A 24,300-nucleotide genomic window follows, 5' to 3' on the forward strand; every position below is an offset into this window, starting at 1 on the left:
TTCAGTACATATGTTAAGAACTGTGTACAAATGGAAACGTCTGTATACTGATCCTCAACACAACCAATAAAATCTCAATTATAAAAAATAAATGTGGCCGGGCACAATGGTTCACACGACTGTGATCCTAGCACTTTGGGAGGCCAAGGCAGGCAGATCACCTAAGACCAGCATGGCCAATATGGTGAAACCTCATCTCTACTAAAAATACAAAAATTAGCTGGCATGGTGGTGGGCGCCTGTAATCCTAGCTGCTTGGGAGGCTGAGGCAGGAGAGCTGTTTGAACCAGGGAGGCAGAGTTTGCAGTGAGCTGAGACTGCGCCACTGCACTCCAGCCTGGGCGACAGAGTGAGACTCCATCTCAAAAAAAATAATAATAAAATAAGAAGAAAGAAAGAAAGATGACATAAATAAATGAAGATACTGTGCTCATGGGTCAGAGGACTCAAGATTTAACTTAAGAGTATCAATTCTCCAAACTGATTTATAGATTCAACATAATCCCAATCAAATTCCCAGTAGGCTTTCATGTACAAACTGAATAGCTGATTCTAAAGTTCATATAAATGTGAAGGACCTATAATAACCAAAAGAATGTTTTACTTTTTAAGGGATGAGATCCCGCTTTGACACCCAGGCTGGAGTGCAGGGGCACAATCATACCTCATTGCTGCCTCAAAATTCTGGGCTCAAGCAATTCTCCCACCTCAGTCTCTTGAGTATCTGGGACTACAGGTGCATGCTAATTGGTTTTTGTTGTTGTTGCTGTTGTTTTGTTCTTTTTGTAGAGATGGTGTCTTGCCATCTTACCCAGGCTGGTCTCAAACTTAAGCGATCTTCCCGCCTCAGCCTCCCAAAGTGCTGGGTTTACAGGCATGAGTCACTGCGCCCAGACCAAAACAATTTTGAAAAAGAAAAAGTGCTCTAACACTACCTGATTTGAAACTAATCTTAAGGCCACAGTTATCAGCCAGCATGGTATTTAACCTATATAAATAGACCAATAGAACAAAGTAGAGGTCCAGAAACAGACCTATACAGATACGGTCAACGGTAAGTGTTTCCAAGGAAATTCAATAGGGAGAAATAATCTTTACAATAAATGGCACCTGAACAACTGGATAGCCATATAAAAAAAAAAAGAACTCTTAACATGTACTTCACATCAGAAATAAATGCTTGTTCTTTAAAATATACTTTTGTAAATGAAAAGGCAAGCCACTGACTGGGAGAAAATATGTGTAAAACATGTACCTAGCAAAAGACATATCTAGAAGACGATCGACTCAATTAAAAAATTTAACTGGAAAGGAATTTTTTTTAACAGACTTCACTAAAGCAGATACACAGCAAAGAAGCCCATAAAAAGATGTTCACTGTTGATCTGTTGTATAGCATGGTGACTACAGTTAATAATAATGTATTACATAAGTCAAAATTGCTAAAAGAGTGAATATTAAATATTCACACCACAAGAAGTATATAAGATGATAAATATACACAATTATTATTTGCCAATTAAAAATAAACTTTTTAAAAAAAGAAAAGATGCTCACAACTTTATTTATTAGGTGAATGAAAACTGAAACCATCATGGAGTACTTCTACATATCCCTCAGAATAGCTGAAATAGGAAAGACTGACCATACCAAGTGTGAACAACGATGTGTAGCAACTCAAACTCTCATACACTGCTCATGGGAAGGTAAAATAGTACAACCCATTTTGGCAAACAGTTGACAGCACCTTAAGTATACACCAGCAATACAACCCAGCCATATCACTTCTAGATACTTATCTGAGGGAAAAGAAAAGTTATATCCACACAAAAAGCTGTCCATGAGTGTTCCTAACAATTTTATTTGTAATCAACAAAAACTGGAAATAATCCAAATTCCATCAACAAGTAAATGGATAAACCAATTGTTGTTTACCTATACAATAGAATACTACTCAATCATAAAATGGAATGAACAATTCATACATAAAACAATAAGTGAATACCAAAATGATTAAATTCTGTGAAACGAGAAAGAAAAAGAATACACGTTGCATAATTCCATTTATGGTTAACTAATCAGTGGTAACAGAAAATAGATCAGAGGAAAGGGGTAGAGAAAAATGTACTAAAAAAGTATACTAGGAAACCTCTGGGTGAGATGAATATGTTCACAACTTAATTATGGTGATGGTTTTCACAGACTGTCAACCAGACTGTCATAAACCTATTTTTAAAAGATTCCATGTTAAATTCTGTGCATTCTTAATGATATTAAAGCACACATTATTTCATCCCTTTGGAGGATGCTAAGAAACCAACTCATCATTATGAAAAAATATATAGGAAGAGAATCAAGCATTTCTCTGTCCTATGTCAACTGTAGCTAAGGGAAAGGTCTTCTTTTGAGTGACCTTCCAACTAATAAAAGCAGAAGGAATGATCACTGTAACCTCTACAAAAGTAATGGATCTAGGCAGGGACCATCAAACACTGCCAAAACTTGAGGTAAAAAGCTGTCGGGGCTCTTTATAATGACAGATCAGGCTGACAAAACCAGAATGTAAGGATTAGCCAAGTAATGAATTAAAAAATAGGCAAAACAACCAAATAGACATTTCTCCAAAGACATACAAATGCCAACAAGCATATGAAAAGATGCTCAACATCACTTATCGTTAGACAAATGGAAATCAAAACTACCATAAAATGTGTAGCCACTATGAAAAACAGTGGGGAGGCTATTGAAAATATTTAAAATGAAATCATCATATGATCTAGACATCCCACTTATGTGTATATGTCCAAAAGAATTCAAAACAGAGTATCAAAAGAGATATTTGCACACTCATGCTCATTGCAGCATTATTCACATGGGCCAGGAGGTGGAAGCAGCCCAAATGTCCACCAACAGATGAATAAAGAAAATGTGGTAATACATACAATGGACTATTATTCAGCCTTAAAGAAAAAGGGATCCTGTCATAAGCTACAGCATAGATGAACCTTGAAGTCATTATGCTGAGTGAAATAAGTCAGTTACAAGAGGACAAATATTGTATGAGTCTACTTATACGAGTTATCTAGAGAAATCAAAATCATGGAAACAGAAAGTAGAATGTCAGTTGTCAGAAGCTGGGAAAGGAGAAATGAGGAACACTTGTTTAATGTGGTATAGAATTTCAATTCTGCAAGATGGTTCTAGATATATGTTATATAACAATGTGAATATTGTTAACACTACTGAACTGCACACCTAAAAATGGGTAAGAGGAAGAATTTTGTTTTCACCAATTATTAATAAAAATTTTTTTAAACAGTTAAGAGACAGTATCAAATACAATGTATGACTTATTTAGTTTCTGACTCTAAGAAACAAACATAAGATTTTGTGACAATGCAGAAAATCTGAATGTTGACTAGATGCTTAATATTAAGAAACTAACTCTTTAAAGTATGATAACACTATTCTGAATGACCTTCCAGCTAATAAAAGCAGAAGAAATGATCACCGTAACTCCTATAAAAGTAATGGAACTAGGAAGGGACCATCAAAGACTGCTAAAACTTGAGGTGAAAAGCTGACAGGGCTCTTTGATGATTTTTAAGTTTAAAAATCTTTATCCAGGCCGGGCGCGATGGCGCAAGCCTGTAATCCCAGCACTTTGGGAGGCCGAGACGGGCGGATCACGAGGTCAGGAGATCGAGACCATCCTGGCTAACACGGTGAAACCCCGTCTCTATTAAGAAATACAAAAAACTAGCCGGGCGAGGTGGCGGGCGCCTGTAGTCCCAGCTACTCGGGAGGCTGAGGCCGAAGAATGGCGTGAACCCGGGAGGCGGAGCTTGCAGTGAGCTGAGATCAGGCCACTGCAGTCCAGGGGGGGAGACAGAGAAACCCCCCGTCTAAAAAAAAAAAAAAAAAAAAAAAAAAAAATCTTTATCCAGGGCTGGGCACCATGGCTCACTCCTGTAATGTCAGCACTTTGGGAATCCAAAGCAGGAGGACTGCTTGAGGCCAAGAGTTTGAGACCAGCCTGGGCAACATAGTGAGACCCCATCTCTACAAGAAAAGTTTTGAATCAGCCAGGCATAGTGGTGCGTGCCTGCAAGTGCTGGCCTTCAGCCAGCAAGGCTGAAGTGGATCACTTTGAGCCTGGGAGATTGAGTCTATAGTGAGTTGTAATCACACCACCACACTCCAGCCAGCATGGGCAACAGAATGAGACTCTGTCTCCAAAAAAGAAAAAAAGAATCTTTACTCTGTAGAGATACATATTGAAGTATTTACAGATAAAATAATTTGATAGCTGGGAATTGCTCAAGTAATCTAGGACATTATTTTACTTCTGTCTCAGTGCAACGTCTGGTGGTGAAGAATTCTTTGGTTGACAGCTTCCTTCTTTAAAGATGCTTCTCCACTGTCTTCTGGCTTTTATTGTTTACAATGAGAACTCTGATGTCATCCTTATCTCTGTTCCTCTGCATGTAACATGTCTTTACTCTGGGTGTTTTTAAAGAGTTTCTTTTTAAGATTAGGTTTGAGCAGTTTGGCTATGATGTGCCATGATATAGTTTTCTTCATCTTTCTTGTGTTGGGGATTCACTTAGTTCCTTCAATCAGTGGATTTACAGTTCTTCATTATAAAAGGTTTTCAGACATTATTTCTTTAAGTATTTTTTCTCTTCCACGCTCTCTTTTCCTTTGGGGACTCCAATTGTCTGTATTCAGGTTTCTTGAAGTTGTCCCATAACTCACTTGTGATTATTTTTGCCCTCCTGTGTGTGTGTGTGTGTGTGTGTGTGTGTGTGTGTGTGTGTGTGTGTCGGGGCGTGGGGAAAGGGGGGGTATCACCTCTTTTTCATTCTTGATAGTTTCTATTCCTATGCCCAGAAGTTCACTAATCTTTTCTTTTGCAATTTCTAATTGCAATTAATCCCATTTGTGAATTTCTCATCTTGGACATCACAGTTTTTATCTCCCGGAGTTCAAATTGAGTCTTTTCATACCTTTTTACTTTATTAGTTTTTTTTTTTTTTTTTTTCCAAAGAGAGTCTCACTCTGTCACTCCGGCTGGAGCACAGTGGCACAGTCATAGGAATAAACCTCAAATTCCTGGGCTCAAGCCACCCTCTCACCTCAACCTTGGGATTTAGGACCATAGTTAGTGTGTGGCACAAGTTTTTAACTTATTTATTTACTTTCTGGTAGAGACCGGGTCTCGTTATGTTGCTCCTGGGCTCAAGCGATCCTCCCATCTCAGCCTCCCAAAGCACTGGGATTATAGGCATGAACCACCATGTCTGGCAGAGTCTTTATCTTCCATATCTCTAACTTTTTGAACATATGGAATATGGTATGGTTATAATAACCATTTAAATTTTATTACCTGCTAACTCTAACTTATCTTTATCAGGTGAGTCAGTTTCAACTGATCATTCTCCCCATTGTGTTGTGTTTTCCTGCTTTTTTGCATATGTCACAATCTTTGGATGCTAGACAATGTCAATTTTACCTCATGTACTAGGTATTTTTGTATTCCTATAAACATTCCTGAGCTCCATTTTGGTATACAGCTAAGTTATATGGAAACTTTTTGATCCTTCTGGACCTTGCTTTCATTTGTCAGGTTAAGTCTGGAGCAGTACTAAGTATACAGCTCATTAATCTTAACTACTGAGGCAAGGCTCTCCTAAATACTCTACCTAATCCCTCATGAATTATGAGTTTCTCCAAACTAGATAGTGGGATAGGTACTATTTCCAGCCCTGTATAGGTACCAGGCACTGTTCCCTCTAATCTTTTAAAATGATATTTTCTCTAACCTTGGGTAGTTTCCTCAAACACGTGCTAATCAGCATTCTGCTGAGTATCTGTGGAAAGCCTTTGAAGATTTTCAGGCTTCACTCAATATACAGGTCTCTCTTCTTTGATATTCCATCCTATGAACTCTATTTGCCTGGTATTCACAGACTCTCAGCTCTGCCTCAACGCAGCAAGGCTGTGGGCTCTGCCTTAGCGCCTTTTTCTATGTTTACAACTAGAAACTCAAAACAGTAAGCTGAGATAATCACAGGATTTATCTCATTTGTTTCCCATCTTTAGATATCACTATCTTCCACTGCCTAATGCCTAGTGTCTTGAACCGCTGTTTTCATGTATTGTATCTGTTTATTCCTGGTTCCTTCAGGTAGGAGGGTAAATCCTGGTACTAATACTCCATTTTGGCCAGAAGCAGACGTCTTTATAACTTTCCTGATACTCAAAATACCCCATTTTTACCCAATGGGAGCTAGTTCAAGTTAGCTCCGAGTCTTTTCAACAAAACTCCAGTGGTCTCAGATAACTTCTTTGCTTTATAAAATATTCCCTATGTTTAACCAAGAACCAGTTATTTTTGCAAGGAACCTGGTTCCTTTGAAAGAAAAATTCTAAATACCTCAGAATGCCAGTGCTCACTGCAACAAGGTAATTTACTATTTCTAGGCCCTCTCAGGACAGGGCTGGTGTTTTGTTTTTTTAAAGAAAATATATCATAAATTCCCAGTGATATTACCAATTCAAACTTACTTAACTTCTTTAATTTTCTTATTTACTTATTTTCTTAAAGTAAAAGTATCAGATTTCTAATATTAATATAAATATGAATTTCCTTTATTCATATACAAATATATATAGTTTCGTAATAACTACCAGTTTTATATGATTACCAAAAGTGAAGATTCATTTATACTTCTCTTTTGTCGTTAAGATATAAACTAGCAGAGGAAATTAGTCAAATTACCATAGTTTAATGGTATATTAAATTAATTCTTCTCTGTGTGGCTTAGCCATAAGCATGACAAACCAGGTCACTTGTTTCCTGCTTTTTAATTTGAAGATTTCTTCTCTCATTTTGATTTAATTTTGTTTTACAGTTATTTAAAACATTTACATGATTCCAAAATCATACCTAGTCACGAACATTACATCTATTGGACATGCAGTTTACATGCACAGGCAGTTTGGTACCGTGGGATACTGTTAATAATCTTTTAAGTACTATAGATCATGAAAAAAACAATTGCTCATGCGATATTTGACTCTGAACAGCAAAGCTATGTCAACAGTATTCAAAACTGCTAGAAAAAAAATTAGCAACAGAAAATATTTTAAAAATGTACAACCACTTTCAAGACACGTTAAGTGTTATTAATGCAGTGATAAAAACTGTAGCGGCTGTTGGTTAAACAGCAGGTGAAATCAAAGGGCAAACTGGCCAACATGCAACTAATACTACTAGCCAAAAGAAGCACTAACAAAAACTGGTTTGATAAAAGTGGAAGAACGAGATTGATTAACATATTAAATTTGTCAAAGACAATTTATAATGCAGTAAAAGGTTGGAAAACATGCAAGTTATGCAATTACTCAAGCAAAAATGTCTCAGCATGATGGACAACTGTGAAAATCTTTAAAATGGCATTAAATGAAATAATCCCAAAAGGGTAACAGAGGTCATACAGAATAAGAGATGTACCACGGTATCCAAATAGCTATAATCAGTATCATTTAATCATTTGTAGTTATAAGAGGTGGGCTAAGCATGCAAAGCAATGTTGTGACCATCACATTTTAATTATGCTTTCCTTCCAATCCTGCCCTGCAAAACAATCACAAGATTTGTGTCACAGCATGCCAGTACAACTTTTATCAGGTGGACCTAATGCTGCATGAGCCTGTGGAAAGAACACTAATTCAGATATGAAAAGATCTTGGTTCTACTTATCTGCTACGTAATCTTGGCCAAATCATTCAAACTCAAAATTCTGGTATAAAATAGAAACATGGTTTGTACCTGCACTGCTCTACAGAAATACAATGAAAGCCACAAATGAAATTTTAAAAATTTCTAGTAGCCACAGTTAAAAAAGGAAATAAAATTAATTTTAATATTTTATTTAACCCATGTCTAGAATATTATTTCAGTATAAAAATTGAGATACTTATTTTTTCATACGGAATCTTCAAAATCCAATGTAAATTTTACACTTACATATATCAGTTTGAATTAGCCACATATTAAATGCTCAATAGTTAACTGTATGCTGTCATATTGGACAGCATAGCTCAACCATTTTCAAACTTTTCATGGGGAAACAGAAGCAGCATGAGACTCAACTGAGCCTCAAAGCTCCACGGAACATAAAAATTTTAACACTGCTGGTCTAGATTATTGCAAAGCTTCTTTCCAGTGAAAAAGACTATTATTCTTTATGGCAATGGTCACTTACACTGAACTGCTGTAACCACTTAGCTGAGTTTCAGATAAAAGACCAGTAATGCTATGAATTTATTTTCTATCCATTTCAGAGTTTTTACATACATATGCTTTATCATGTCCATAATCAGACACTTAAAGACATTCACAATTATTGTGTAACTGTAATATATCAGAAAATAATAACCTACCTCAGAGTTTGGTTGAGATGATTAGAGAAGTTAATTCATTAAGTGCTTAGAATAGCAAACACTCAACAGTTAACTGTTATCATCAATACTTCATCATTAATCCACTACACTATCCTAGAACTGTCCAGCTCTATTCACCACAGGATTAAAACATATTTAATATGTTTTAATTAAATGTTTAATTAAATATGTCCCAAGGTCAATAAAATTTTCAAGCCAGTTATAAACTAATCAGCATAATAATCTACCTTATACAATGAGACATACAGATCAAAAATAGTAGAATCAGGCCTTCCCATCCTTTTAGTCTCAGAAATACTACCCCACAATGACAAAAGGGACAAGAAACAAAAACAGTATGTGTAGCTCCCAGTCATATCTACGACAATGGAAAAACAGACTGAGAAACGACATACAAGTTAGAGTGGAGGAAGATCAAACCTAAGAGCCTATGGAGGAATATACTGTTGAGAAGCAAGCCCACAAACCACACAGAGCCTTGGAAAGCCTCAGAAATTTTTCTTAATTGAGGTATAATGGAAAGCTGTAGTGAGGTAGCGGACTGAAACAAGGGCACGGTTTGAAAAAGAGAAAATTAAGAAAACCAGCCTAGTAAGTCCAACATTTGACTTACAGGATATGAGGAAGGAAGGAGCTTCTCAATGAATTAACACAGGAAAATTCCCAAGAACATAGTCTTATACTGAAAGTACCCTCCTTTACCCCATCACCACACCAGCTAAATTTTGTATTTTTAGTAGAGACAGGATTTCACCACGTTGGCCAGGATGGTCTCGAACTCCTGATCTCAGGTGATCTGCCCACCCTGGCCTCCCAAAGTGCTGGGATTACAGGCATGAGCCACCCCACTCGGCCTCATTATAGTTTTAACTTTCATTTATTTGATAATTAGTGATGTTGACCATTTTTTCATGGTCACTTGTATGTCTTCTTTTGAGAAGTATCTTTTCATGTCCTTTGCCCACATTTTAATGGAGTTTTTTCTTGTTGTTTGAGTTCCTTGTAGATTCTGAACATTAGAACTTTGTCAGATAGTGTTAACAAATATTTTCTCCCATACTGTAGGTTGTCTGTTAAATACATTATTGCATTTGCTGTGCAGAAGCCTTTTAGTTTAAGCCCCATTTACCTATTTTTGGTTTTTGTATGTTTCCTTTTGAGGACTTAATCATAAATTCTTTGCTTAGATCAATGTCCAGAAGAGTTTTTCCCAGGTTTTCTTCTAGGATTTTTATAGTTTCAGGTTATATATTTAATTACTGAATCCATCTTGAGTTAATTTTTGTATATGGCAGGGGTACACTTTCATTCTTTTGCATACCGCTCTCCAATTTTCCCAGCACTATTCATTGAATAGTGTATCCTTTCCCCCATATATACTTTTGCCAACTTTGTCCAAGATCAGTTGGTTGACAGTATGGGGCTTTATTTCTGGATTCTCTATTCCATTCCATTGACTTATATGTCTACTTTTATACCAGTACTGCGTTGTTTTCAATTACTACAGCCTTGTAGTATAATTTGACATCAGCTAATGTGATACCTCCAGCTTTATATTTTGCTTAAGATGGCTTTGGCGATGGGGGTTCTTTTTTGGTTCCGTATGAATCCCAGGATTGTTTTCCCTTATTCTGTGAAGAATGACATTGGTAATTGGAGAGAAATTGCACTGAATCTGTAGATTGCTTTCAGTAGTACACAAATTTTATAATGAAGTTTAATTACATGAAATCAGTAGTCACCAGGAAGAAACAGAATAAAATGAACACTGCGTTAATCAAAGCGTGCCACTGCTACACCTTCAAATGGTGTTATGCCAAATACGATCCATACACTGGTGGTTATATTCAGACCTATACCTGGGTTCACATGTATCATACATGTATTCCATTTAAATATATGAATATAAATATATAACAAATGGTGTTATGCCAAATACGGTGTTAGGCCAAATACGATCCATACACTGGTGGTTATATTCAGACCTATACCTGGGTTCACATGTATCATACATGTATTCCATTTAAATACATGAATATAAATATATAACCATGCTGTTATGATTTCTGAGAATAAAAGGAAAGGAAATTACTGTAATCTCAGCATTTTGGGAGGCTGAGGCAGGCGGATCACGAGGACAAGAGATCGAGGCCATCCTGGCCAGGATGGTGAAACCCTGTCTCTACTAAAAATACAAAAATTAGCTGGGTGTGGTGGCATGCGCCTGTAGTCCCAGCTACTCAGAAGGTTGAGGCAGGAGAATCGCTTGAACCTTGGAGGTGGAGGTTGCAGCAAGCCAAGATCACGCCACCATACTCCAGCCTGGTGACAGAGCAAGACTCTGTCTCAAAAAAACCACACACACACACACACAAAACAAAAAAAGAAAGAAAAGGAAATTCACCCAAAAAATACAAGCTAATATAAAAGCTCACTGAAAGAAAAGGATCCATTTCCAGTTCAAAAATAAATAAATATATAAATAAGAGAAAATTAAGGGAATACATTCAAAGATGATAAAGCAGAAGGTCAAGAATTCATAATTTGCTACACTCAATATAAAGTCTATTACAATATTACAAAGTATCTTTGCCAATAATAAAGTGCTTGATTCATATATCTACAACCCTAACAAATAAAATACTGAGGTTGTAATGTACTGTTGGACTTCACCTAACTGGATTATCTAATGCAGTTTTTCATAAAATCTGTTTTGAGAATATTTCACTATGACTGCAAAATATTTATAATAGAATATCTTATTTCTCAAGCATGAGGGTTCTAATTCATCTGACTTTATGGAATTTCTATAGTGAGGATCAAATGCTCCTTCAGGCTCCAAAGTCCCTCCTTAGCAAAAAAAAAAAAAAAAAAAAAAAAATTAAACTTTTTTTTTTTTTTTTTTTTTTACTAAAAAAAAAAAAATATTTATCAATAAAATTTTTAAAAAAGAGGAAAAAAAAAAAAAAAAAAAATGTTCTAAATGTCTTTATGATTAATAATTAATCTGGAATAAAAAGACATATTCTGTGAATGAAATTTTACTTTAAAATGTTAGGTAACAAATAAATGTAAAGACAAACATGAAAACAAGTGTAGCAAATTGTTGACAATTACTGAATTCAAAGGACTGGTTTATGAGGTTTCTCCTTTCTTTTTGTATATATTTTTACATTTCCAATTTTAAGTTTATAATGAACAGCAACACTTTATTGGTCACTTGTGAATTCATTAACAAACATACACCAAAAAAATCTTAAAGAAGAAAGTTGCACCTTTAGAAAACTAAAATACACTAAAAACAAACAGGCGAAAATATTCAACAGTGTAGTTATGCTGAGAAAATGAAAATGTGACAGATTTCCCCATTCTTGTATACCACTTTTCAGGACCTCCTCATCCCCACTCCAAAAAAGTAATTTTCCAGGGGAGAACGGGAACACACGCGTGCGCGTGCACATACACACACACACACACACACACACACACAACATTGTTAAAATAAAAGAAGGTAGTTTCAGGCTTAAAATGGAACATTAAATTCTTTAAAATAAATGAATAAAGGCACAGGATTTACCTGTTCTTCTCTTTTCTGCTTTCGTAACTGTAGTCCTTCTTCCTCCCTCCTCCTGCGCATCTCATCTGGATTCAGAGATTTGTTCTTATAACTTTTTAGGCGAAAGTTCTCTTTTCCTGGGGTGGTCATGATTTCTACAATAAAAGTGGGGAGAGAACAAATGAGTTTACTGTGAAGAGCTCTGTTATTCTAGGAGCTCAGTCTTTTACATGCAGATATCCCAAAGGGACATCAGAAATGGCTACTTCCCCTCCCCAACTCCTGCCTTTTTTAAGACAAGGTCTTGCTCTGTCCACCCAGACTAGAGTACAGTGGTGCAATCATAGCTCACTGCAGCCTCAAACTCCTGGGTTAAAGCAATCCTCCTGCTTCAGGTTCCTGAGTATCTGGGACCACAGGTGCATGCCACCATGCCCAGCAAATTTTTTTATTATTTGTAGAGACAGGGTCTGATCATGTTGCCCAGGCTGGTCTTGAACTCCTAGCTTCAAGTGATCCTCCCACCTTGGCCTCCCAAAGTGCTGGGATTTCAGGCGTAAGCCACTACACCTGGCCAGGTTACTTTAACAGTTTTATTAAAATGTGCTATTCAACAGCTTTTAGTGTATTTACAGCTTGTACAACCTTCATCACAGTGAATTTTGGGACATTTTAATCACCTCAAAAAGAAATGCTGTATTGTTTGAGCTATCGTCCCTATTATGGACATTTCACATGAACAGAACAGAATCATGTAATATGCAATATTCTGTGACTGGCTTCTTTCACTTAGCATGTCTTCAAGGTTCATCCATGTTGTAGCATATATCAGTACTTCATTTCTTTTTAGGCTGAATTCCAAATGGACATTTGGAATGTTTCCACCTTTCAGCTATTATGAATAACACTTATACAAACATTTGTGGTCAAGTTTTACACGTTTTAATTTCTCTGGGTTACATACCTAGAATCGCTAGGTCATATGGTAACTATGTTTAATTGCTTAAGAAACTGCTCAACTGTTTTTCCTAAGTGGCTGTACCATTTTATATTCCCATCAGCAGCATATAAGGCTTGCAGTATCTCCACATCCTTGCCAGCACTTTACTATTAAAACTTTCATTGAAATCATCCTAGCGGGTGTGAGTGGCATCTCATTGTAGGTTTGGGTTGCAATCCCCTGATGACAAATGAGATAGAACATCTTTTCACATATATATGTGTTAACTGTGTATCTCCCATTAAAATAAAGTATATTCAGAGCCTTCGCCCATTTTTAAATTAGGCTGTCCTTTTATTATTGAGTTGTAAAAGTTCTTTTTACATTCTAGATAAGCGTCACTTATCAGATACGCTTTTCAAATATATTCCATAGTCTTTTCACTTTCTTGGTGTCCTTTGAAACACAAAAGTTTTAATTTTGATAAAGTCCAAATTAATCTGTTTTTTGTTGTTGTTGTGCATGCTTTTGGTGTCATATCCAAGAATCCTTAACCTTGTACTTCTTTCCAAGAGTTTTACCTGTTACATTTAAATCTGTGATCCATTTTGAGTTAATTTTTGTTTGTAGCATGATATGAGAGTCCAACTGCATTTTCTGCTTGTGTCTATCCAGTTATCCCAACACTACTTGTTGAAAAGACTCCTCTTTCTCCACAGAATGGTCTTGGCACCTGCTACAGACTGAATGTGTGTCTCACCCAAAATTCTTATGTTAAATCCTAACTCCCAATGTGATAGAGGTTGAAGGTAAAGCCTTTGGGAGATGATTAGCCCTTAGTGATAGAGTCCATATAAATAGGATTAAAGCCCTTAAAAAGAGACCCCCAAAGAGTTCATGTGCTCCTTCAGCCATGTGAGGACACAGAGAAAAGAAAGACATCTGTAAACCAGGAAGCAGGCTCTCATCAGACACTGAATCTGCCAGTGCCTTGATCTTGGACTTCCCAGCCTCCAGAACTGTGAGAAATAAATTTCTATTGTCTGTTAACCACCTAGTCTCCGGTATTTCATTACAGCAACCCAAACAGACCATGACAGCACCTTGTTGACAACCAGCTGACTATATACATATATGTGGTTTAATTTCTTGACATTCAATTATATTCCACTGATCTCTATGTGTATCCCTGTGCCAGCCAGCCCCACACTGTCTTGGTTACCATTGCTTTAAAGCAAGTTTTGAACTCGAAAAATGTGAGTCTTCTTACTTTTTTGGTTCTTTTTTCAACATTGTTTTGGCTATTATTGATCCCTTGCAATTCCATATGAACTTTAGAATCAGTTTGTCAATTTCTATGAAGAAGTCAGCTATGATTCTGATAGGAGACTGCACTGAATCTGTAGATCAATTTGGGAAATACCAGCACCTTAATGTTAAATCTTCCACTTATTTAAGATAGGAGTTCTATTTAGATCTTAATTTCTGTCTATAATGTAGCTTTCAGAGTATGTTTTATACTTTTGTTAAATTCATTCCTAAGTATTTAATTTTATGCCAGTGGAAATGAAATTGTTTTAATTCTCAGATTGTTCATCACAAATCTAGAAAAATATGATTGATTTTTGTATATTGATCTTGTATTCTACAATCCTGCTTATTTAATTGTTGCTAATGCTTTATCTGATACACATCATGTCATCTACAAACAGATAGCTTTACTTCTCCCTTTCCAATTTTGATGTCTTTTATTTCTTTTTCTTGTCTAACTACCCTGGCTAGAGTCTCCAATACAATGTTGAATAGAAATAGAGCAGACATCCCTGTCTTATGCTAGACCTTAGAATGAAAGCAGTCTTTTACATTAAGTATGATGTTACCTTTGGATTTTCTGTGAATGCACTTTTATCGGGCTGAGAAGTTCCCTCTTATTCTCAGTTGACTGTTTTATCAATAAAGAGTGTCAGATTTTGTCAAATGCTTTTTCTGTGCCTACTGAAATTACAATGTGTTGTTTTTTTGTTTTTTGGGTTTTTTTTTAACACACAAGGGCCAGGTACAGTGGCTCATGTCTATAATTCTAGCATTTTGGGAGGTCAAGGCAGAAGTATCACTTGAAACCAGGAGTTCAAGACCAGATTGGGGAACATGGTGAGACTCCATCTCTACAAAAAAATTAAAAAATAAAAATCAGACAGGCTGGTGGTGTGCACCTGTAGTCCCAGGTACTCAGGAGGCTGAGGCAGCAGGATGGCTTGAGCCCAGGAGTTCCAGGCTGCAGTGAGCCATGATCACACCACTGTACTCCATCCTGGGTGACAGTGAAACCCTGTCTCTTAAAAAAAAAAAAAAAAAAAAAAAAAAAAAAGGGTTTATATTTTCTTGTGATATATTTGTCTGGCTTTGATATCAGAGTGATACTGGCTTCATAAAATGAGTTGGAAAGTATTCCCCAGGAAGATTTTGTGAAGAATTATATTCTTTATTTCTTTAAATATTTGGTAAAATTCAGCAGTAAAGCCATATGGGCGTAGGCTTTTTCTTTGCAGGCAGTTCTGTGACTACTAATTCAATGTCTTCACATGTTACAGGTCTATTCACATGGTCTGTTACTTATTGAGTCAGTTTTGGTAGTTTTTGTCTTTCCAAAAATTTGTGCACTTCATCTAAGCCATTTAATTTACTGGGATACAACTGTTTTTTTGTTTTTTTGAGACAGAGTCTCACTCTGTTGCCCAGGCTGGAGTACAGTGGCGCCATCTCGGCTCACTGCAACCTCTGTACCTCAGGTTCAAGCCATTCTCCTGCCTCAGCCTCAGAGTAGCTAGGATTACAGGCATGTACCACCACGCCTGGCTAATTTTTGAATTTTTAATAGAGACAGGGTTTTACCATGTTGGCCAGGCTGGACTCAAACTCCTGACCTCAGAAGACCCACCCGCCTCAGCCTCCCAAAGTCCTGGGATTATAAGCATGAGCTACCATGCCCAGCCACAACTGTTAATAGTATTTCTTTATAATCTTATTAATTTTTATAAGGTCACTAGTGATGTCCCCTCTTTCATTTCTAGTTTTTTCCCCCCCAGACACTCTCTCTCTGTTGCCCAGGCTGGAGAGTGCAGTGGCACAATCATGGCTCACCGTAGCGTCAACTTCCTGACTCAAGCAATCCTCCCACCTCAGCCTCCCAAGTATCTGGGACTACAGGCACTTGCCCAAATTATTATTATTTACTGGGGGGGGGGGGCGTTGGGGGGATAGAGATGGGGTCTCAGCACGTGGGAAACTGGTCTCAAACTCCTGAGCTCAAGTGATCCTCCTGTCTCGGTCTCCCAAAGTGCTGGGATTACAAGCATGTGCCACTGTGCCTAGGTAATCTGAAAAATGTTGAGTTTTTTCTCAATCTAGCTAAAATTTGTCAATTTTATTCATCTTTAATGCTCTCTATTGTTTTCCTATTCTCTATGTCATTAATTTTCACTCTACTCTTTATTTGCTTCTTTCTGCTTGCTCTGTTCTTCTTACCTCAGTCACTTAAAGTGGAAAGTTAAGTTACTGATTTGAGATCTTTTTTTTTTTTTTTTTTTTGAGACAGAGTCTCACTCTATTGCCCAGGCTGGAGGGCAGTGGCACGATCTCGGCTCACTGCAACCTCTGCCTCCCAGGTTCAAGTGATTCTCCTGCCTCAGTCTTCCAAGTAGCTGGGATTACAGGCACCTGCCACCACACCCAGCTAATTTTTGTATTTTTAGTAGAGATGAGGTTTCACGATGTTGGCCAGGCTGGTCTCAAACTCCTGACCTCAAGTAATCCACTCACCTCCGCCTCTCGAAGTGCTGGGATTACAGGTGTGAGCCACCACACCCAGCCTCCTTTCTTTTTAATAAGGGCATTCACGACTAAGTTTCCTTTTAAGCACTGCTTTAGCTGTATCCCTAAGTATTCCTACATGATGTCTTCATTTTCATTTATCCCAAAGTGTTTTCTGATTTCCTTTTTGATTTCTCCATGGACCCACCAGTTATTTAGGAGTATGTTCTTTAACTTCCACATATTTGTGAGTTTCTCAAATTTCTTACTGTTACTGATTTCTAATTTCTTTCCATTGTGATCAAAGAACATGCTTTGTATCAATTTAATCCTTTTACATTTATCTAGCTTGTTTTGTAGCCCAGTAAAACGCAAAATGCGCACGTAACACTTCCTATCCTGGAAAATACATATTTCCAAGATATACATATTTCCATTTGAAAATACATATTTTTGACTTGCTGACTGGTAGTGTGGTCCATACATGTCTGTTAGGTCTAGTGGGTTTATTGTACTGATTCCTTCTTGACCTTCCACCAAGTTGTTCTGTCCTCTATTGAAAGTGGGGTACTAAAGTCTCCAACTCTTATTATTGAATTCTCTCTGTTTCTGTCAGTTTTTGCTTCTCTCATTCATTTACTGCGTATGTCCTAGGACCATTTCCAGAGGCTTTCCATGGTTGTTTTTGAAACACTTTACCCAAAGTTTACCGGGTAGTGGGTCAGCAGTGCTCTTTATTATGCTAAAAGCTGCATACTTACTTACATGATGATGATTTTGATGCAAACCTGGGTTGAGAATCACTAATTCATAACATGCTATCACATCTTCTATTTTACTTGGATCTCTTAACAAACCTTTATGGCAAAAATTATTCTTACCCTTTACAGGTAAGCAATCAGAAGGCGCAGAGTGACTTGGCCAGGGTTACACACTTAATAAAGATAGAGCTAGGATATGAACGCAGGTCTCATTACACACCCAGTGATCTACTGACATGGACTGAATTGTGTCGTCCCCCCAAAACTCTTATGTTGACACCCTAACCACCAGTGTGACTTGTATTTAGTTATAGCACTTTTTAGGAGGCAGAGTTAAAGGAGGTCATGAGAGTCCTACCCTGATAAGACTGGTATCGTTATAAGAGAATGAGACACTAGAGACTTCTCTGAGAGATACAGAGAAAGACTGTACAAGCAGACAAGAATGCAGCTGTCTACAAGCGAGAGAGTCCCCAGAAATCAACTCTGTTGGCACCTTGATCTTGAATTCTAGCCTTCAGAACTGTGAGAAAATAAACTTCTGCTTAAGCCACCCAGTCTGCAGTATTTTGTTATGGTAGCCTGAACAGATTAATATATCTACCCAATGGAAATTTGGCAGAAACTTTATCAGACTAAAAGGTGGGTGTAATACAGATGAGAACTTGTGAATAATTCCAAGGGAATCATATTTAAAGCTGCTGAAAAATGATATAAAGAATGCTGGTTTCCTGAAGCACACAGCATTTTAGCTATGAAATATCACAATATGGCACAATAATAGCAGTGTTGCAATGATGACTCAAATTCAAAATCCGGGTGGGACATGGTAGCTCCCACCTGTATTCCCAGCACTTTGGGAGGCCAAGGTGGGAGGATCACTTGAGCGGAGTAGTTTTGTAGTGACCCTGTCTCCACAAAAAATACAAAAAAATTAGGCATGGTGGCAGGCACCTGTGGTCCCAGCTACTTGGGAGGCTGAGGTGGGAGTATCACTTGAGCCTGGGAGGCCAAGGCTGCAGTGAGCCAAGATCACACCACTGAGCAAAATCCCATCTCAAAACAAAAAAAAAAAGATTCATAAGTTTCAGTTTCAGGTCAAATAAAGGAAAAAGCCAACAGTAAAGTCTAACAAGACCAAAAACCTAAAATTAGTCTTAAGGAAGTAACTTAGAAGTCTGTATTCAATGTGGAGCTGTAAGGGTAAGCAATTAAAGCCAGCGTTGGAAGCATGCATATATATATATAGAGAGAGAGAGAGAGAGAGAGAGAGAGAAAAGAATAAATGATAAATAAGGCAAAAGATGAAACAAACAACTGAGAAATGTCAATGAAGGCATAAGAAAGTCTCGTGCACTTCTAAAACGTTTTTGTACTTTGAAATGATTTCAACCTTTTTTAAAAATCTAAAAGGAAACAAATGTTACACAAAAAATAAATATTCATCTGCTTTTTTATTAAAATGTCATAGGCAGCAAGTTGAACGAAGCCTAGCCTTCCACAAGTCCCGTGTTCAAATTTGCTTCACAGAACAATGACATACAGAAGATAGTAGACTTCTGTGAGCCTGTTTCCTCATCACTACAATGGAGATAATGATACCTCATAAGGTGAAGAAGAACATGTAAAAGCATACTTCCCACTGTGTAGCCCTTGTATAGTTTATACTTGGGAGTTATTAAAATGGTCATTATTTTTCTCTTTTGAACTATTAAATATGGTGAATTATATTAATAGACCTCCTAATACCAAATGATCCTGTTTCTTTGGATAAACACACTTGGTGATGGTGTATATTACTCTTTTCCAATTCTGTTTTTTGTATTTGCCACATTGAGAGCTGTTTGAAAAAAAACACGGCTATGATTCCAATTATATGACATTCTGGAAGAGGTAAAACCAGAAACAAACAAACAAAAAATCCAGTGGCTGCCCGGTGTTTGGGGGAAGGCAGGATGAATAGGTGGAACACAGAAGAATTTTAGGGCAGGAAAACTATTCCATAGGATACAATAGTAGCTAATGCAGGCTATTACACATTTGTCAAAACCCAAAGAATGTACAACATTAAGAATGCACCATAATGTAAACCATGAACTTAGGGTGAGGATGATGTGCCAACGTTGGTTCATCAATTGTTTTAGCCTGTTCAGGTTGCTGTAACAAAACACCAACAACTGGGTGTCTTATAAACAATAGAAATTTATTCCTCATAGTTCTGGAGGCTGGAAAGTCCAAATCAAGATCCTGGCTGATTCAGTATCTGGTGAGGGCCCACCTCTTGGTTCATAGATGACCATTTTTTCACTGTGTATTCACATAGCAGAAGGGGCTAAGGAACTCTCTGGGATCTCGTGAAAGGGCGCTAATTACATTCATGAGGGCTCCATTATCATCACCCAAAGGCCTCATCTTCAAACACTACCATACTGGAGACTGGGTTCAACATATGAATTGTGAGGGGACATAAACATTCAGTCTACAGCATTACTTGTAACAAATGAGCCATTCTGGAGCTTGTGCAATGCTGATGGTGGGGGAGTCTACATTCACGTGGGGCAAGGGGTTGACAGAAACCCTGTACTTTCCATTCAATTTTGCTATGAACCCAAAACCGCTCTAAGAAATTGTGTGTGTGTTTGCACACGCGCGTGCGCATGTATGTGTGTATTTAGATTCCCCACCCTAAGGGGGACAACCAATCTCATTTATGAATACTGGTGAGGAGATTTTTAAGTTTCACTCCTTTCACTGTATTACTCAATGGATGTATTTAGACTTTGGGTGAGAGAGAGAGAGATTTTTAAAACATAAGTATCTCCTCACCAGTATCCATAAATGAGACTGGTTGTCCCCTCTTAGGATGGAGAGGGGATTACATTTGTTCTGTTGGGAGAGAATTTTTTTTTTTTTTTTTTTTTTGAGATGGAGTCTCACTCTGTCACCCAGGCTGGAGTGCAGTGGCACAATCTCACCTCACTGCAAGCTCTCCCTCCCGGCTTCACGCCATTCTCCTGCCTCAGCCTCCTGAGTAACTGGGACTACAGGCACCCGCCACCGCGCCCAGCTAATTTTTTGTATTTTTAGTAGAGACAGGGTTTCACCCTGTTAGCCAGGATGGTCTCGATCTCCTGACCTCGTGATTCGCCCGCCTCGGCCTCCCAAAGTTCTGGGATTACAGGCGTAAGCCACCGCGCCCGGCCGAGAATTTTTTAAACACACACCTCAAATGTCCCTCTTAAAGAGTCTAATCAATGTGTCTGAAGCAGACACCTCTGGGTTTTTCTTCCTTTTAGGATCCCTAAGTGGGTCAGGCACAGTGGCTCACACCAGTAATAACATCACTTTGGGAGGCCAAGGGGCAGGCTTGAGGTCAGGATTCGAGACCAGCATGGTGAAACCCTGACTCTACGAAAAATACAAAAATTAGCCAGTGTGGTGGTATGCACCTGTGATTCCAACTACTTGGGAGGATGAGGCACGAGTATGCCTTGAACCCGGGAGGCAGAAGTTGCAGTGAGTCAGGATTGTACCACCGCATGTCTCAAAAAAAAAAAAAAAGAACAGCAAAAAAAACCCCAGCGAATTCTGATATGCATCTGCAGTTGAAAATCACTATAGTAGAGCACAAGTTTTATTTTTAAAACTATGTAAAACACAGTTGAAAATGAAGGCTGAAGTTGGACTGAAGACAGCTTTGACAGGAAAGAAAGGAAATAAATTTCTATGTCTGTGATAAGAGGAATAACAAAGTAATCGTCTGAGAAAATTAGTTTATCCTAAGCAAGTATTTTTAGGTGTTATCACCTAAGCTACTAATTAAAAACTGTAAGTTACCGTCAATTACTTTTCAAAGTACCCTCTCAGGAATCAGAAGCCTTCAAAATTAAAGCCATTACACCTAAACTTCCTCTTGTTTTCCAGAGAAATAAAGCCAAAGAAGCAATAAACTTAAAAACAAGATGCAATACTGGTGGTGAAATAGAAACACACTCTATTCTTTCAAAAAGAGATCTCCCACTTTCTCCTTCATGTTCACTTACTCAATTATCAAACTTTGCTTATTCTATCCAAAGTCTTTGATTTTATCTGATCCTATCTATTCCCACTGCCACCAGCCTGGCTCAAGTCTGTGTCAACTGACAACTAGGTAACTACAACAGCTCTAAACCAGCATTCTTAACCTCAGACTCTTTGCTTCTCAATTCATCCTTCACACAGCCCTTAGATTAATCTCAATACCCTTTTCACTGTATTACTTCAACGGATAACGAACTACAGTGTTTTTAACCACTTCTTAGATCAAGTCTAAACTTCTTGGTCCTGCAAGATCCTTTTGTCTGGATTCATTCAATGCCATTCTCCACCAATCTAAATCCAAAACAGTGAGTTTATATTTTCATTATATTCAAGATGTTATATATTCAGTGCACTGAGTCAGCTCACCCAATCAGTAAATCTCAAACACATTCTAAATGTTCTGAATATTTAAAATCCTTAATACTCTTGTGGAACAACTTGAAATGCTAATACACTTAATGCTACCATATAAATCAGGCATAATTTTACTAGAAAGTATATGATATGCATTTACTATTAAAAACCAAAACTACAAGAAAGTATGACTACAAAAAAGTTATGAATTTAAATAAGTGTGAGTGTAAGTATAAAGTGTTCAGTTCATTTGAAAATATAAATTATTCACGTTAACAGCTTCTAGTCAAACGGTAGTAGTTCTGTTTAAGATTTCAATAGAAATTAGAGAAGAAAATTAAAATATGAAATATCCTACCCATTCTTTTCCTACAAGATAATTAAGGAGTAGCTTTATTTTTATTAACAGCATTTCAATGTTCAATGAAAGGAAAGTTTGAAAAACCCTGCAATAAAGCCTTTCCTGTGAGAAGTCAATGTGGCAGACATATGATTCATAGGTGTTCATTTCTGGCCTCATCTTATAGCTCTAACCAATAATCCAACGGCAATACGTATTTTTTTTCACAGCCCAGTTTCAAATGTTTTCCTTTGAGAGGTTTATCATAACCTTTGACCCAAATTCTGACCCCCCAACTCCCAGTATCTATAGATTCCCAAGCTGGGAAGTTCTCCAAAGACATTCTCAATATCAAAACACTTAAAGGAAAATATTTGTCAAGGACTTGGAGAACTCAAACCCTGAATTCAGTAATTCCACTTCTGGTATGTACATAAAGGAAATAAAACGAGCAAGACTGTTCACTGCAGTGTGATTATTCTAGTGAAAGATTGTAAACAACCTAAAAGTTCCAGTATGAGGGCCTGGTTAAAGGAAACGTTTGAAATACATTGAGAAAACAGAACACTAACATGAAAAATCTGAATGCTGGGAACAAAAACCCAACCTACATTATTCTCTATACTTTCGAAAAGTATTTCATGACTTAAGAAATCAAAATATAGCTGGGCACAGTGGCTCATGCCTGTAATCCTAGCACTTTGGGAGGCCAAGACAGGCAGATCACATGAGGTCCAGGAGTTCAAGACCAGCCTGGCCAACATGGCAGAACTCCATCTCTACTAAAAATACAAAAATTAGCCAGGCATGGTGGCAGGCGTTTGCAATTCCAGCTACTCAGGAGGTTGAGGCAGGAGAATAACTTGAACCCAGAAGGTGGAGTTTGCAATGAGCTGAGATGGCCCATGCCCCATTGTACTCCAGTCTGGGCAACAGAGCAAGACTCCATCTCAAAAAAAAAAAAAAAAAAAAAGAAAAAAAAGATATCAGCATATAAAATTTGTATATGGATAAAATACCTTGGAATCCAACTTACAAGGGATGTAAAGGACCTCTTCAAGGAGAACTACAAACCACTGCTCAGTGAAATAAAAGAGGACACAAACAAATGGAAGAACATACCATGCTCATGGATAGGAAGAATCAATATCGTGAAAATGGCCATACTGCCCAAGGTTATTTATAGATTCAATGCCATCCCCATCAAGCTACCAATGAGTTTCTTCACAGAATTGGAAAAAACTGCTTTAAAGTTCATATGGAACCAAAAAAGAGCCCGCATCTCCAAGACAATCCTAAGTCAAAAGAACAAAGCTGGAGGCATCATGCTACCTGACTTCAAACTATACTACAAGGCTACAGTAACCAAAACAGCATGGTACTGGTACCAAAACAGAGATATAGACCAATGGAACAGAACAGAGTCCTCAGAAATAATACCACACATCTACAGCCATCTGATCTTTGACAAACCTGACAAAAACAAGAAATGGGGAAAGGATTCCCTATTTAATAAATGGTGCTGGGAAAATTGGCTAGCCATAAGTAGAAAGCTGAAACTGGATCCTTTCCTTACTCCTTATACGAAAATTAATTCAAGATGGATTAGAGACTTAAATGTTAGACCTAATACCATAAAAATCCTAGAGGAAAACCTAGGTAGTACCATTCAGGACATAGGCATGGGCAAAGACTTCATGTCTAAAACACCAAAAGCAACGGCAGCAAAAGCTAAAATTGACAAATGGGATCTAATTAAACTAAAGAGCTTCTGCACAGCAAAAGAAACTACCATCAGAGTGAACAGGCAACCTACAGAATGGGAGAAAATTTTTGCAATCTACTCATCTGACAAAGGGCTAATATCCAGAACCTACAAAGAACTCAAACAAATTTACAAGAAAAAAACAGCCAACCCCATCCAAAAGTGGGCAAAGGATATGAACAGACATTTCTCAAAAGAAGACATTCATACAGCCAACAGACA

General features: G+C 37.5%; 1 protein-coding gene across 1 annotated transcript in view; it reads right to left on the minus strand.

Moving 5' to 3' along the window:
- KPNA1 (karyopherin subunit alpha 1) overlaps positions 1–24,300 on the minus strand; it is a 99,502-nt gene that overhangs the window by 61,638 nt on the left and 13,564 nt on the right. The window contains exon 2 of the mRNA XM_025375083.1: positions 12,050–12,183. Within this exon, the coding sequence (XP_025230868.1) occupies positions 12,050–12,178 (129 nt within the window). The 5' untranslated portion in view covers positions 12,179–12,183. The remainder of the gene's footprint in view (positions 1–12,049; positions 12,184–24,300) is intronic.

This window comes from Theropithecus gelada, chromosome 2 (assembly GCF_003255815.1).
Source record: "Theropithecus gelada isolate Dixy chromosome 2, Tgel_1.0, whole genome shotgun sequence".
Taxonomy (NCBI): domain Eukaryota; kingdom Metazoa; phylum Chordata; class Mammalia; order Primates; family Cercopithecidae; genus Theropithecus; species Theropithecus gelada.